General features: G+C 32.6%; 1 protein-coding gene across 1 annotated transcript; it reads right to left on the reverse strand.

Annotated features, from left to right (window-relative positions):
- Positions 1-1,473: 1,473 nt before the first annotated feature.
- Positions 1,474-12,743, reverse strand: LOC127723100 (hemicentin-1-like). The gene is made up of 8 exons (XM_052229543.1): positions 12,572-12,743; positions 11,752-11,922; positions 11,306-11,479; positions 10,561-10,734; positions 9,573-9,698; positions 7,276-7,306; positions 6,558-6,626; positions 1,474-4,465 (listed from the first exon to the last, which is right to left on the reverse strand). Exons 1-8 carry the CDS (start codon positions 12,696-12,698, stop codon positions 4,300-4,302), a joined length of 1,038 nt encoding a protein of 345 aa, XP_052085503.1. The 5' UTR covers positions 12,699-12,743; the 3' UTR covers positions 1,474-4,299.
- Between the last annotated feature and the right edge of the window lie 5,081 nt (positions 12,744-17,824).

Genomic DNA, 17,824 nt, shown 5'->3' on the forward strand with positions numbered 1-17,824 from the left:
CAATTTTTTGTTCACCTTTACCTATAAAAACTACTTAAATTGTTAATAATGAATCCCGAGTCCTGCATTTCTAGCGATTTGAGATTTTTGAGATTTCTTTACTTTATTAAAGTTTTCAGACATGAGATATGTACATACACTATTTATCAACAAATAAATATGAACAATAAAAATATTTACATTGATGGAATGTCACATAAATCATGATACATAGTGCTTTAATATAACATTCATTGAGTGCCACTTGTAAAGAAATTGTAGTCTGAAACGGTCATGTTGAACTTAACATTATTGAAAAAGACAGATATTAAAGACGGTAATTCTTGTCATTAAATCATTACTGTACATATATTGTGCTTGCAGTAAATCCAGTACTGTACAGTACCTTATCAGACAATTCAGTTTGATGTTGTATTGTACAGGGAAATACAGTTACCGAACATTATGAACATAAACTAAACAGATCTAGCGTATCCGCAGTAATAGGTTTTGAAAATTAACGGAAAGACAGAAAAATACTTAAAAACTTATTGCTTGTCTTTTTATTGCTGTTAAGATCAAATGGCCAATTTTCCTCAAAATTGGTTAGCTAGTGTGAAATATACAAATCGTACATAGCAGTATCAATGGTATCTTCATGGTATTTGGAAAATAACACATTATTGATTCTGTGCGGTCGAAGTGCTTTTGTGGACAATTTTAGACAGTATGAAAATAAGAATATGTTGTATGATTACAAATGAGAAAACTCTGCACTATAGATCAAAAGACATAAAAGTTAACAACTACAGGTCTCCGTTCGGCCTTCAACAATGAACAAAACCCATACTGCATAGTAAGCTATAAAAGGGTCCGAAATTAAACGAAATGTAAAACAATTCAAACGAGAAAACTAACGATTTATGTACAAAACAATAAGCAAAAAACAAATATGATATGCAGCATCACATGATAACAACTGACTTACAGGCTCCTTGCTTGGAACAGGCACATACAGAATGTTGCGGGGTTACATATGTTTTCTGGCGCCAAACCTTCCTCTAACCTAGGACAGTTGTTTCACAGTACGACATAAGGACACACTATAAAAATCAGTTGAAAAGGGCTCAACCCGTCAGATCGATACAAACCACATAAAAACCCGAACAAAAATACAAAATTCGCTAAGAACTTTGATTGAATCATGTCAGTACCGTACCAACAAATACTTAGTTAATTCTTACAGTCCAGCAGCAGTGGTGTCGACCAGTGCTAGTAAATGAAAATAACACTTTATTAATTTCGTGAATGTTTTAAGTGTTTGGTAAAAAGTTTCCAAAACAACTTTATACACGTAAGCTAGCTAGATAAGTGTATTATTTACAGAGGCACACATTAATTTTTCATTAAACAAATAACTTTCCGATTTATATACATATTTGAAGGAAGAACAATTGCCTTATACTTCTGAGATAAGTAAATTTGAATTCATAGTGAAAATTACCCAAAGTTAATTTTTATTAGAAAGTTACAATACCTTCTCATTCTGTCAATAATGTTAAGTGTTGTTTATAATCTAAAAACCATTTAGAAATCCACAAATCTTCAAACTTAATTCAAACAAATTTAATTTAGAGTGTTTGTAATTTTTTTTTTTAACTGCACATTAATCGTTTACAAAAGCCAACTATTCTAGTATGTACAGGAATAATAAATGGAGTTCTACCTAAATCCTAGTAAATCATAATGTGGAATTATGTTTGTAGCTTTTAAATTGTTTCTAAAAAGTCAAATAGAATGACTATAAAATTTTACAAATTTTATAACCCAACACTTCTACATTATATAATAAGATAGGTACAACCGTTATGTCACTGTCAATTTTTTTTTTTTTTTTTTTTTTCTAAAAACACTTTACAAGGCTTGTCTGACTTGCTTAATAATATGTGATTTAGCATCATTAACAGAACCTGTACTTGAAAACATTCATCGAGTATAACAGCTGATGATTTGTTACACCAGACGCGTTCTCATCGTTAATAAAGACTCTTCAATGGCACTCGAAACAAAACGGTTGGAAAGCAAAAGCATAATGCGAATCTAAAAAAACAAAAGTTTTCATAAGTTGTGCCAAATACTGCTAAGGCAATATATTACTCAGGGTGAAACAAAACATAATGTTTTGAAATAAATCTGCCAAGGTATTGGAAATTCATTACAATGTCTAGTTTTTTTACCATCATACTTAAAATTAACACTATTCGTGTTTAGACTTGATCAAGTAAATACATAGACTTTTGGTACAATATAAATACAAGGCATGCAGCCTGTAGCTCTTGTGCTGACTTAGCTAAAATAATATATAATTACAATTAAAAAATATATATATACAGTTACTTCATACATGTCAAATGAACGAACATCAGTTCTCCTATCAACAAGATCAAAACAAGCATATGATAAATATCATTTACACGTTTGCATTATTATACATAAATTTTATTATTTTCAACAGTTTAACATCATCAGTATAGCTTAATATATTTTTGCCATAAATATATTATTTTGAAAGTGAAAGAAGCTTAACGACAGATAACAAAAGAACAATAAACAGTATAGTCTGGTGTATCTTTCCACCTAAGACTTTTAGCTTCACTTCGGAAATCTCGTGAAACCAATAGTCGGATACTATTCTGTGTACAAATTCATGATATACTCTGATTTCATTAAAAGAGGGACGAAAGATACCAGAAGGACAGTCAAACTCATAGATCGATAACAAACTGACAACGCCATGGCCAAAAATAAAAAGACAAACAGACAAATAATAGTACAAATGACACAACATAGAAAACTAAAGACTAAGCAACACGAACCCCACCAAAAACTGGGGGTGATCTCAGGTGCTCCGGAAGGGTAAGCAGATCCTGCTCCACATGTGGCACCCGTCGTGTTGCTTATGTTATTACAAATCCGGGAAATAGTCAAATTCGGTAGGTCACATTCGTGAAAAGGGAAGGGTATTGTAGTTACGACATAAGGTACATATCTGATATCATCTGTGATACGGTTATTCCATAACGGTCAACCAACTCGTGATGGCGTCCGTAAAATTTACGAAGGGATGATTTTAACTTCACCATTTGGAACTCTTGGTTTAATAGCTTCCTTGTGAGCACCAATCCTCTCTTTATATATAGTTTCACCGTTAAGATTTTATGTAATGAGTGTCCAAAATTAAACAGTTTTTCAAACGTCCGGTGATGTCGCGCATGCCTTCTAAAGATAGCTAATTTTGAATACAGGAAAGATTTTATACTACGGTATGTAATTTAGTTGGAACCAAACAGACTGCCACAGATTTAGAGCAAAATTTTATTCATTTTGATAAAGATTTGACTTAAAATGAATAAAACCTTATCTGATGATGCAATTTTTGTTGACGGAAAATGTCTAAATATGGTTTATCATGGGATTACAATTATGAATTCATGCTTGAACTTATCAACTTTTTTTTGTCCCTACGGAAGACTTAAACAATTACAAGATATATTCGTTATATGTTACATTGCGGATATGACAGAATCAGGTAATGAGCGATATCACCAGCAGCGCAGACAAATGGGATTCCTCCGTGCAGATATAAATCAATTCAACATTGAATATATAATCTGTATAAAAACTATAAAACCTTTTCTAAACCTTGCTTGGTCTTCACATAATAAACCAGAAAGTTTCAAATATTCATGCCATTTGCTGTTTAGAATACAAATAAAGCATTCTTCATAACAAATACGAATGGTTATTCCACGGTAATTATCTACATCAATTGGATCACTTTTATATTTGTACAAAATTTCATAGGACAATTGAATATAGTTCAATTTGGATTATCGCTCATTTTACAAGACAAACCTGTGAAGTAACTGCAATACACTTTAGACGAGTAAAGTGCAACTAATACGGAAAATCCGGACTCTATGAAGTTATTACTGTTAGTCTCGTTTTATAACGCAAATATCTAAAATGATAGAATTGAAAATGAAAACGAGGAATGTTTCAAATAGACAACAACCCGACCAAAGAGCAGAAAAACAGCCTTAGGCCACAAATTTGTCGTGAACGCAACAAGAAAATCCCGCACACGGAGGTGGGCTTCAGCTGGCCCCTAAATGATATACAGACAAACAAATATGAAACATGAAACTCAAAACGCTAAAAACTATAGAACACGAAAAGGTGTCCTCTAACCGATTCCAAACTTTACATTTTTTTGTCTAAATCAAACAGAATCGTTTTTAGTTAAAAATTGTTTCAGTCCTAATAATTTTCATAACAGCTTTCTTCACAATTATCATAAATGTCACATGAATCAAATTCCACTCCAGGTTTAGCAACATTCTTGGAATCGTAGTCTTTGATGTAGGCTGAATTATGGAAGGCTTGTGTTGGCTGGTCTGATTCTTGATATATGTACAGCTCTTCCCTTAAAAGGAAAACAAATATTATCAAATAGTGTAACAGACATTATGATATCTACAGATGTTTTAGTATTATCTTTCGAATGGAAATGGGAAATAAGAAACGACAAAAACAAAACATTCTAATTATTCGAAATCATTTATTACATCAAATCATAAACACTAAAATAATCGTGTGAGCGTTCAGTCTGTTTACAAGTACAGATATGTTGTTTGATATAAGTAAATTTATGAAACAGAAATTATTTATAATGAAAACTCGTCCTAAGAATTATTTGCATTAGCTTGGATACGACTATTACATTTTGTTTTGGGAGCTGAAGTGGTAGACTTCAGTTTCCTAGCCATCAACTGCCATATTTAACTCAGAACCTTCTTTAATGTGTTAACTATTCTTAAACTAATTATTAAATCATAATTGTAAAGAAACATAAAATGCATAAAAGGGGACGACCATTGGATATTCTGGGGGGGGGGGGGGGGGGGGGGGGGGGGGGGGGGGCAGGAGGATTTTGAAAATAAATAACTCAGCCTTGATAATCACAAAAATAAATGGTTTGTTCTGTGGTAGTTCAAAAATAAATAACCTGACTTACAATGTATTGAAAATGAATAACTCGGCAGGTCTTCAAGCCATTTTATAAATGAAATTCGAAAGTATGAGGTGGCACCAGATTCTTCATAAAATTCATCTTTTTTACAAAAAAAAAATTCGGGAAACACTTCCCAAATCTTTTAATAATAAAGGTATAAATATTATTTAAATATACTTCAAATGTCTGAAATGGGTTTCATTTAACTTGAGGTATATTGGCTCTGGAACACTTACCTCACTTTTATTATAGGGCTGTAACTACATTGAGCAAATGCCTTTAAGGAAATTTTAAAACCAAAAGCTTGTCTTCATATCAAATTGTTTTGACAGTGAGTGTTTGCAAGAAGCAAGTTCTGTTCTCCCTTGGACGTAGCACCTGTTTTTTCGGGATCAATGTTTCTTTAAATTTGTCTTTTGTTCATTGATTGCCCTTCTGTATTCTCTTAGTGTTGCATTCCTTTTGTGATTTAGTAATTTTGTTTTCAACTTGATCATGAGTTTTATTTTATTTAAGACTTTTTAGCTAATTTTACAACTTAACTACTTTAAATTGTATCCCAGTTAAGAGCTACATCAAGTTGTAATAGAAATGTGTTATTAAAAATTACTTGACATAGTTATATCACTGATAAACAGCCCCCTCTTAATTTAATTTGAATAAAACCCCATATAATTTACAGGTATAAAAGATTAAGATTCTGAATGTCAAAACAACAAAAAAAACCAAAAAAAAAACCAGACAAAAAAAAAACAGCAGCCACATACTAAACTATGTGAATTACATTTTTACTTTGTTCTTCATATTGGTCTTTTGATGTTGTCCATAAAAACTTAAATCTTACGCTGAATCTATACATTTTGCTTTGAGACCAAAATATTGTCAAAAATTATTAAAACAGAACTTGCGTTTTCAGAATAAGAAAAGGTCTAGGAACGCCCAGAAAGCACGATTTTGCATCATTTGTTCTATAGTTTATTTGGGCCTTCAGCGGCTTCAAAACCCTTCAAAACTTTTTTGCCTCGCTCTGCTCGGCGTAAATATATTTGCCAATACTTTTAATAGAGGCTAGTCACAGCCCAACTCTAATACCGTGTATGTATGCAATACATGTTTATGCAGTTTGGAATTCAGAAGATTCATTTCCGCAGAGGATGATGATTAATTCTGATTAAATGGTACATTAATGACTTGACTGTACATGTATTATTTATAATAAATAATGAATTGTATGTTTTCAAATATTATTAATATAGTTATGAAAATAAATAATCAGTCCCTTGTTTTAATGAAAATGAAAAATCTTGCTTCAACAGTGCAGGAAATAAATAATCTGTCCTCTTAGTTTACAAAAATAAATAACCGATCCAAAACAAATCCTCCTGCCCCCCCCCCCCCCCCCCCCCCCCCCCCCAGAATATCTAATGGTTGTCCCCTAACAGTACCAAATAACTTGCTGACACTACATTTTGATTAATTAAGAGCGAACGTAAATTCAACTTACGTTTCCTCTTTAAAGCCCGTGTTTGTTTTTGTCGACCGGTCTGATTCTTGGTATATGTACAACTCTTCCCTTAAACAGAAAGCAATATTATAGATTTTATGAGTGCATAGGAAATTATGCGTTTACAGATGTATCAGTATTATTATGAGAATGGAAATAAGTGACGACAAAAACAAAACATAGTTATAACTAAATGACTCTATTAAATCAATCATATACACTGAAACAATTGTTCACATGTTCAGTTTGTTTACATCCCACATATATGATTTGTTATCCGTCATGAATAAAATCTGAAAAATGCCTTTAAAACAAACACACAGACAAATGCAAGTGTGTTTACTATACAAAATGGAACGACCGCAATTGTAAATCGTGAACACTATTCCAAAATATGTTAGCTTGGCTACAAATTACATTTGGAGGTGGTCGACTTCCGTTCCAAATCCATCAACTAATGTATTGCACTCAGAACATTTACATGATTTATTAATGTGTTAAATATTCCTAAACTATTCATTATAAAATATAGTGGATCATAACTGTACAAACATTAATCTACCCTGTAACACTGTATGACATTCCTGAATAATTTGCTGACACTACAGTATTAATGTCATATTGTATTGAACGTATCGCAATTCAGCTGGAAACTTAACAGGTACGCGAAGGCAAAAGAAAATAATCTATCATTATGGGTAAGTTAAATGTAACTTACGTTTCTTCTTTTAAGGGCGTATCTGCAATTTCTAAAAACAAATGCATTAAAACATCGTTTTACATGTTGGTTTAAGAATCAATATATTGAATCTAGCAAAGTTAACCTTAAAGTTATAAGATGCTTTGTTAGACGTTTTCCTTTTAACTTGTTCCTAACAAGTATATATAACAAGGTAAATGACAAAAATACAACACAAGCTTGTATTGTCTTTCATTTATAAAAAAAACAACTTGTCTTGAGGTTACATGTTAAAGGTTACTTTTAAAATACGTACTCACCGTCAGTGAAATAGTTTCCATTTTTCATTATACATATGATGAGAGCGGATATGTTCCAATTGTCGTAACTACAATCCAGTCCTCTTTTCCCCGAATGTGACCTACCGAATCAGACTTATAACCGGGTTTGTACTTACATGAGCAACACGACGGGTGCCACATGTGGATCAGGATCTGCTTACCCTTCCAGAGCACCTGGTATCACCCCCAGTTTCTGGTGGGGTTCGTGTTGCTCAGTCTTGAGTTTTCTATGCTGTGTTTTGTGTACTGTTGTTTGTCTGTTTGTCTGTTGTTCTTTTTCTTTTTTAGCCATGGCGTTGTCGGTTTATTTTCGACTTATGAGTTTGAATGTCCGTTTGGTATCTTTCGCCTCTTGTACGTTTTCAATTACGTTTCAAAACTTTTTTTTTTTCTAAATTGACCTTTGATCTTTCGCAAACCTACATATTGGCGCCATTTTTTTTTAATGAAACTAAACTCAGTTACATTTAAATTCCTTGTAATAGTCATCATCCGTTTGTACTGTAATTTTGATGTGTTTTATAATCGTTTTTGTTTACGTTTAAGTCGGAATAATTCTGTAAAATGTATCATATTCTTTCTGCATAAGACATGTCAAAGTACATTTTGAACCCTTATAAGCAAAATTAGCAGGTTTATGAATAGACTTAAAGCCAACGTAAGATTCATGTAATTTTAAGGCAATAAAATGGTAGGGAACACGTTTTTATTTTAGAAACAGCTATGCTATTCCATTTGTTCACTTGTTCTTTGCAAGAGTCACTTCATGTCTGTAATATTGACCTTTGATCCATGACTTAGTGTTAACCATACTTTTTAAAAGTAAAGAAAAACTATATGACTTATCAGAGAACAGCGACTATGTTATCTACTTTAATAAAGCTATTATGACAACAATAGGTTTGTCTTTATGTTATGACTTGATATCCAACGGGATAAAACATCTAAATAGTTCCAAACACCTGTCAATATTTTTGTTTACTAAAACCGGATTAACAAATCCTGATTTCGAAGATGAAGTTGATAAGAAAGCCCGTTACGTAAGAAAGATCCTTGCAAACTCATTGATAGTTTGATTAGAACTTATTCTTAGAGGACATCAATTTAACATGGTAGTGATGTTCTTCTTTCTATATGTTTTCCTATCGATACTAAAATTGATTATGTTTTGAATACATTTAAACATAACAAATTTTTGCATTGCTACACATGAAAACTGATGATCATACATCATATCGTTATTATGTCCTCATATTTTGGTATTGCAAAATATAATGCGTTTTTCAAATTGTTCATGAAACTAAGTTTGTGGGATGTGCACTGATTCATACTTAGGTCTGCGAGATTTTGACGTATTTGTTAGTTGTTATTCGCTTTGAACTATCCTTCGGTATTATGGTTCTTGACTTTATATAAGTTGTTTTGGCGTGCTTCGTGTCGATCTGCTGAGTTCATCCTATTACAACTGATTGTAGTAGTGTGTTCTTATATGGTGTTGTTACAACACTGTTCCATGATAGGGAAGAGTTGGGGGCTTACATGTACAACGATGTGTTACCAACCATATACTTTATGTGCCTTCCAAAGTCAAGAGCCTGCAGTGGTTGTTGTTGTTTGTCATCTGTCATATTTATCTTACGTTAATTGGTTTGTCATAAATCAGGTCGTTTGACCTATATTTTTTTAGTTGTTTCACATATTTTCAAATCGGGGCTTTTTTTAAGCTCACTATACGATATAGGGTTTGCTTACTGTTTTCGGCAGTACCTTGACCTATAAGCACCCAAATCCACTAGGTTGAACTTTGTTTGATAGGTGATCATTGATAATCATTCCACATCCCCTTATTTTATGAACAAAAAGCTCTTTGTGTCGCTACATGTATTAACAATTATATACATTTTATTACATACTCCTGTGTAAGGAGGTACGTAATATGATAACGAACCTATTGCATGTATCATTTTGTAGATAAGGCGATAAATATAAGTGTACCTTTCTTTGGTATTCTCGTGCTTGTAACCACACGTTTACAGATCAACATCAAGGCAACTGTAATCAGAATGCATACCACAGCTACTCCACCAATTATTAAAGCTAACACCATTTTTGTTTCTATGCCTAATGTTAACCAATAATGCTAAAGGATTATATTTTGAGCTTTAAAATTGTGAAAAACGAAGATGTTTACTACATCTTCATGGTTCACAGCAGAACACATACCAATTGTAAATAAAATTGAGAATGGAAATGGCGAATGTATCATAGCGACAACAACCCGACCAAAGAGCCGAAAACAGTCGAAGGCCACCAATGGGTCTTCAACACAGCCAGAAAATCCCGCACCCGGTTCATTGTTAATTGTCTTTGTTTTGATAAAGGACTAATTGTCAGCACTAATGTGTAAAGATAGAAATATAATAGGTTATAATTCCCAAACCATGAAGGGTCTTTATAATATTATATTTTCACGTATATGTTTCAACAGTTTAAAGATATAAGGCATTACATGTATATAGAACAAACGATCAAGAACATACATACATGTACATAGGCCTATGCAGACGTGTTTCATACGTAAACACAGAGAAGTTCAGTTATTCAAGTACAGTAAATGTTGACATATTATTGTCAAGTTAATAGAATGAAGATGTTTTGAAATATTAAACTTATAATATTATTGCCTTATCCACAATATACTTAGACAACGTAAAAGATGTGTTCGATCTCTATCATTTGCTGCCCGAATAATGGAAAAGTAAGAAAAAATTAATATTACCACTTTCCATAAGTTTCTAGCACTTTTAAAACAAAAATTCATGTGGAACTAACGGTCAAAAACATATATACATGTACATAAGCCTAGACAGACGTGTTTCATACGTAAACATAGAGAAGTTTAGTTATTTAAGTTTTATATTTTAATCACATAATTTTGTTGCATGAATTTGAATTTGCATTTCCACATGTTCCATGAATTCACCTGAACAAGAGACGGTGTTGCAAAGATTTGCTTCAGTTGAAGTACCATTGCAATACAATCCACCATTTATCGGTGGAGGACTGTCACAATTACGTGCTCTCTCCATGAGGCCACCATTACAAAGTCTTGTGCAAGCTGTCCAGTTTGTCCATGTCGACCAACCGCCATCAATTACTGTAAAAACATTTATAGAATTAATTAATAAATATTAATTATCTGTGAAAAAATAGAATGTGTGTTCAATGTAGTTCTAGGTAATTGAAACCGTTACGTGTTTAGTATAAACCTTCAGACAACTGACATTAGTTAAACTGAATTTACGTATCGGACATATCACAGATACATTAAACGCATTTGAAGTTAGCGATTGAAAGCGATTAACATGTAAATATCTCCCATTCATAGGATAGCTACCCTTTGGAAATTTGTGTTTTAAGATGACGTAATGAATGTTACAAATTTAATGAAGTTATTGAAATGGCTCATGGCTTCTTTCTTTGTAGACAATATTTGAAATCAATTTCGTTTTATTAAACAATAGTCAAAATATTAATACATTTCGATTAAATTTTAAAAATATAGAGAAGCATTATCGTTAGCCTTTCTTCGTAGTAGCTTTCTCTATTTCATATAATGAAGAAAAAAACTCAGAACAAAAGTAATGCCTCCCAACAGCTAGTTATTTTTTGATTTTCGGCAAATCCGTTTTCCCATTACTCCATTTTGTTTTCAATCATAAAGTTACCCTTTGGACATTCTGCATTGAAGCACTGTTTCGTTTCAGAGTCCTTTGACCTGCATTTTAGGCCACCAAATGCTGGAGTAGGATGATTACAGCTACGAAATCTCAATTGTATTCCTTCACCACAGGTTACATTGCAGGAATTCCACATTGCCCATGTACTCCAGCCACCATCAACTAATTGATGTAAATAAAAGAAACAACAAATATTATTAATGCATTTTGTATCTTGCTGTGTAAAACCTGAAGATCATGCTCGGTAACTAAAAAATATATTATCAAACGTTAATCAATTTCTAGAATAGTTTAACAAATCTTTAATTGTGCTTACGCTGTACAATTTTGTATACATATATCACGAATCACAAAAAAAGAACGTCATACTTCACAATAGAAATATAATTTATAGTAGGAGTTAACTGCTTGATTTTGATACGCATGCTATTTACCTGGACAAAAATTAGTATTGCATTTTCTTGTTTGTGATGAAAGCCCATAACAGTATATCCCTCCATATTGAGTTGAAGGATTGTTGCATTGACGTGTTCTTGTCTGAAGCCCAACCCCACAGCTGCTGCTACATGTAGTCCATTGTGCCCAATTGGACCAACCACCATTAACTTTAAAAAGTCACGAATACATTAACAAATTTAAAGTAGTTGTGTTTCATTAAAATGTTACTTTCTTGAAGGATGCTGTAAAAATCAGCTAAATTTGTAAGTGTCGAGTGATAGTGCTTAACATGATATTGTGATGCAGAAAAAAATCGGTTTAACACTACATAAGTTTTACAGTCACCATTACTAATTGGTTGACATATACGATATATCTGTACCTCAACTTACTAACGACATATATTTGCAGGCTTTATCATTCATATCAGAAAAGTCCCGTTATTTCTAATTTAAAAAATTCTATTCTATTCCCGATTTTGATATTTTGAATGAGTGTCGTTGCTCATAACGAGTGATCCATGCTAAACAAGAGACGATCAGCCTGTCGACGTAACAGGATATAACTGTATCTAGTAAATCACTTTTTATCTTCATGTCTGTGCATTAACTCCGTGTATTCTTGCCAATTGATAAAGTTTGATTAACTGTAGATCAATCACGTTAGCATAGAAATAGGCATGTATATACTCGTTTTGCGGGTTTTGAATAAGACGTTGACACAAGTTCATACATTACGCAATCAGTTCAACAATGTTTTTTTAATATAAAGGACATTGATCATACACTAAAGCCTTGATTAAACGTGGTATAATACCTGGACTGAGATTATTGCAAAGAACTCCTACATCTTCGGTATGAGTGCAATCGTGTACCTTCCAGCTTGAACTTGGACAATTTCTCAATCTGCTTTCACTTCCAGTGCATTTTATGTCGTCAAGCATTATGGTACCCGTGCCATCATCTACAGCATTTCCCAATGAAATTCCATTGCTTATAAAAGACATGTGTATTTTATATTAAAGATCAATTTAGTAAGATCCAAATAGTACAAAAACTGGATTTGGTTTCTGTTGATTACCCTTTTTTGGTCATGAATCATCAATAAAAAAGAAATAACGTTTGTCTAAGGAATACCTCTTATGCATTTATACTTTAAAAACAAAGTGTGATTAAATGCCATTATGACTATCCACTCTCTAGCAAAGTATAAACATACCAAAAAGTTTGATGCAGATGAAAGTTGAAATTGAATATAACTATCTAACAGTATATGAATGAATTGTTAATTCTCATTTTGTATGTTTCGAAACTAATTGGAAATTTCCCAGATCACCATATTATGTTTCAATACTGAGGGTGTGCTTATCTTTTCTTATGTTTGTCATTGGTTAGGCTTAGCATAATACTGTGGGATATATGTGTCCAGGCTGCACACAGATATGCTCTGACTGTCGTTGCAATAGCCCAGGTCATCATCTTTTACTAGATTGAAATATCACCAAATTAGAATTTTAATCAAATTTACACTTGAAATAAATCATACGACAACTGCCGCATGTTTAACAAGATCCGATCACTCTTCCGGATTATTTCTCAACAGCATATATTGGGTTTATATTTGCTTACTTGTAAGATTTAGGTGTAATTTTGTGTTGACTATTGTTGGCCTTTCGGGCTTTTTTTTTGTCATAGAAATATTGGTTTTTTTTCCTTCTTATGATTTATGAATGTCTGTTTGGTCCTTTCCGTCTCGTGTTGTCGGTATAACCATGCTTTAAGCGAACGATTCCAAAAAAATAACTTATAAGCAGAATGTCAAATCTTCCATTCATATTGACTAAAATAAGTTAGAGAAACAATTCCAATACTTGTAACACTGACTAGATTGTGAGAATATGTTTGCTGCAGTTAACACAGAAATCTGTTATATATATTTATATGCCTGAATTATAGCTAATAAAGTATACGACTATTTTCCGGAAGATTTCAAAGGAATTATCAAATACATGAGTTGGATTGCAATCGACAAGTGTACTAAAAACTGTTTAAAGATAGTTTATATTATTTCACTATTAAGCAGTAGAAAATTTGCAAATTCGGAAAATCTCTATACACACGAGGCAAATATTGAGAGTCACTGCCGGGTCTTTCCGAGTCGTAGATGATAGGTAATCATACAAGACGCTTTCCTAGATAACTGCAACGTCTATCAAGTCGGTGGTGTATTGTAGTTCGTACCACCAAACGTGTAACGTTGAGTATAACACTAACACATTCAGTTTTAATGCAATAGCACCCAAGGCCTTTCTTATTTAAATGCAATAAGTTGTCAGTTGCAAAATTGGAGTCATTGGCATCACAGTCAACCTTTCCGGAATATTTTATATGACATATTTACCATGTTTACTTGAAGGCATTACTAGTAGTGTAATATAGTTATAGTAATAGTACTGTGTTTGAGGAGATACCTTAATCAATTAGTGATTTGATGATGCTGACAACGAAACACAATACTGTTTTGCTTATTAGTAGCTGGGTAAAAGTATATTAGAGATTAAAATGTTGAGAGGGAAACAATATATAAACTTTTGAGAACATTAACAAGTTCATTATTAATGAAAAAGACATTTGTGGGTTCACAATTTCTATTATAATTATTTGTTTGAGACAATAACATGAATAATGATAGGATTCATATAACAGCTGATTATATCCGTACCAGTGATTATTGGCATTTATGGATTGTAAGGGAATGCGCTGATATGCTAAAGTCATTGATATAAGTAAACATTTGCAGACTATCTATAGTTGAGTATGTATAAACCTGTATCCAACTGTCGACAGACTACTTTAGCGTCGTTATTGTCAAACCCATCATCACAAACTGTACCCCATTCACCATAATAGTAAATTTCAAGCCTTTTTGAATTGTCCAATCTTACATCACCTGAAACAAAGGTAGACAATTCTATCGTCTTATTTCAATAAATGCCTCCCATTCGATGTAGGTTAGAACCTGTGGTAGGCGTCACATCTTTTGTTAGGTATTTCAAACTCTACAACTTTGTCATTGATGAGTCATATAACGCAGCAAGGCTGATTATATTGTGAGATTTTTATGCATTGTGTACTAATTATTAACTTCAAGGTATATGCAAGGGAAAGTTTTCTACTGAACTTGAAACCGATACATTAATTATCAACCAATTTATTAAGTCGAACGGAACCTTGTGATAGGCCAATTTTAGCTGATCAACGAAATAACAATGCAATGTTGGTTGGTTGTTTTGGGGATTTCTTTCAAATCTAGATGTATCAACACATGTTATGTAAAATCCATACACTGGATAAGAAAGTTTGAAGTTAGTAACGTGAAACGCTTTGTATAAAACACTGTATATGTAACAACCCGTCAATAACAACTAAAATCCGGCAATTGGACTTGTAGATATAAATAATATAAAACAAAACTACAAAACTTACCCGTACTTGGTGCTTGAATTAAATGGGCAGCTAAAATAACGTTAGAAACAATATGTACAATATAAAGAACCATTGTCCTGAAAAAAAAATCAAAATCAAAAGCATACCCAGAAGTATCTTCATATTATTATTCATGTCAAAAAAAAAGATATATCAGCTTACAGCCGATTTCAATGAGTGTGTAGCTAAAGGTTATATCTTTGATTAGCTTGCTTGTTAGCTGAACCGCGAAGTCATTGTTAGGTAAGGTATACTACCCTCCGTTCTAAGTAGCCTAGTCCTACAGACAGATAAATTGGTTACCTGTCGGACTAGTCTACTCTTGAAGAAGGGTAGTTTACCTAACCTAACAATGACTTCACGGTTCAGCTAGCAAGCAAGCTTACCAAAGATATTACCTTTGCCTATACACTCATTGAAATCGGCTGTAAAAGATAAAGATTTAAAGACATGGTTGTAAAGACATTCAGTCTATGACGTAAAACAACTAGTTGTTTATATTAACTTATATTTTGTAACAGGAAAAATATTTACCGGTAATAAAAAGAAGACTTGGAAATACCTGTCTGTTTGTGTTCTAGCTAGTACACAAGATATAGTTAAATTTGTTAATCAGCAGTAATATTCAAAGACATTAACTTTCATTGAATTAAACATGTTTGATATATCTCTACTGCCTAAATTAATAGTTGTAAGATATTCGAGTAGGAAAATATGTATATGCATTTGAAATATTTGTTTAATATATTACGGTATTTAGAAGAAAGAAAAAAATATAATACAAATGCATTTCTATGAAATCAATCTTAAGGTGGTACCTAACACTACAGGGAGATAACTCTGTAAAAATCAGCTAAACGTTTTAATAACGTTGTATTGTAAAGTATATATTTAGCTTCTCAATGATCAAAATTAGTGTTTGTCAAACTGCTATATAACCAATGAAATTTTTCTGATAAAGTGGTTGGTTCAAATTTTTTGAAATTTTTATATTTTTGTCAAAGGGTCAAAGTAAACATTTTGTCAAAATTTTATGAAAATTAAACGAGCCAAATTAATATTAGTCAAGGTGTTGGGTACCATCTTAAATTAAAATTTCAGTCAATTCGTGGTGTTATATTTTTTTTTTCAATCATATGAGTTTCATTGATAAAAGAAGCAAGGCACATTTGTATATTTTATGGTCGCCAAATGAGCAAATACACAGTATATCAACTTTAAAAAGCTTTGCTGCGTATGCACACCAGGAAAGCATATATGGCACTAGAATGTCACTCTAAAGCAGACGGAAAACGGTATCCATATTCTAGACTTAAAGGTTCACTATTAACCCGGGTTCGGTATTTCTGTTGTGGTTCGACTTACTAAAAAACATTTTATATGACTAATTAGACACACAACCTTAAAATCAGAGGATTCAAAATAGGACTGAAAAAGACGACAAGTAAAATACAATTATTTACAATTGAAAATATTTCAAGTGCATTTAGTTGATCATTTCAGTTAAAAATCAAACGATATAAGTGTGTGCATTCAAACCAGTCTGAAACCTACTAGTGTTGACTGCACTTGGAAGGTGTATGCGAAGAGAGGGGGAAGATACACATGGAATAATCGAACTTAATTTTATCACATAAATAAAATTGATTTATAGACAGTCGCCATTGCCTATAAATACATTGTCGGTTTGTTGTAGGGTATTCGTCTACCCCAAAGAGAAAGGGGCTGTGGGTAATTTGAACAGCCTACGTATTTTATTTGTCATTGTTTAATGTTATTCATGTAAAGAAGAGCCGAAATCTAGCAAAGGAACATTCAAACTCAAAAGTTAGAAATAAACTGACAACTCAATGGCAAATAAACGAATTACAGACCAACAACAGTTTATAAAACACAACATAGAAAAATAAAGACTGAGCAACAAGAACCCCACCAAAAACCTGGGGTGATCTCAGGCGCACCGGAAGTGTAAGACGATCATGTTCTTCATTTGGCACCCATCATGTTGCTCATGTAAGTACAAACGCGCTGATAAGTCTTTTTCGGTAGTTCACGTTCGAGAAAAGGAGAACGGAATGTTTGCTGTCGTCAACTTAGAAACAGATCTTCCATAACGATTAGCCAACTTGTGAAGGAATGACTTCATCTTCACCACTGTCTACTCCAAATTAGTGGCAACTCTCTATTAAGGAAATGCAAGATATAGCATATCGTATCCACCGGGAGATATATACTCCATACAGAGAGGCTGCTAGAATATGGTACATTATGTTTGCCTCTCCAACGTGTCGTCTTATTCATTGTCACTATAATTTATTGAACATGTGTTTCCAATCGACCCGTTTTGAATCTTGTCAAGAATATGAACGATACATTTGCCACTTGACGTTACGGCATAAATTTAATCAATTACCTGCATGACTTATCTTTCGTAGTTCATGGCCTTAAAAATATATTCCTATATTTTTGACTTTTCAGCCAGAAAAAATGTAGATTTAAAATGTTTGAGTTTTATTTTACTAGGAGAGATGTAAATACTTATATGACATAGGATTCCACTTACAAAAAGATACAAAGAATGATT

Source organism: Mytilus californianus, unplaced genomic scaffold (assembly GCF_021869535.1).
Source record: "Mytilus californianus isolate M0D057914Y unplaced genomic scaffold, xbMytCali1.0.p SCAF_13, whole genome shotgun sequence".
In the NCBI taxonomy this organism is placed as follows: Eukaryota; Metazoa; Mollusca; class Bivalvia; order Mytilida; family Mytilidae; genus Mytilus; species Mytilus californianus.

What these genes read in the sequence shown, in the direction of transcription:
- LOC127723100 (XM_052229543.1), bottom strand. Translation starts at nt 12,698, where the DNA reads ATGCTTGACGACATAAAATGCACTGGAAGTGAAAGCAGATTGAGAAAT. An exon ending in ACGCCCTTAAAAGAAGAAAC is followed by an intron (nt 6,627 to 7,275) that starts GTAAGTTACATT and finishes TTTCTGTTTAAG; the next exon opens with GGAAGAGTTGTACATATACC. An exon ending in ACGGGCTTTAAAGAGGAAAC is followed by an intron (nt 4,466 to 6,557) that starts GTAAGTTGAATT and finishes TTTCCTTTTAAG; the next exon opens with GGAAGAGCTGTACATATATC.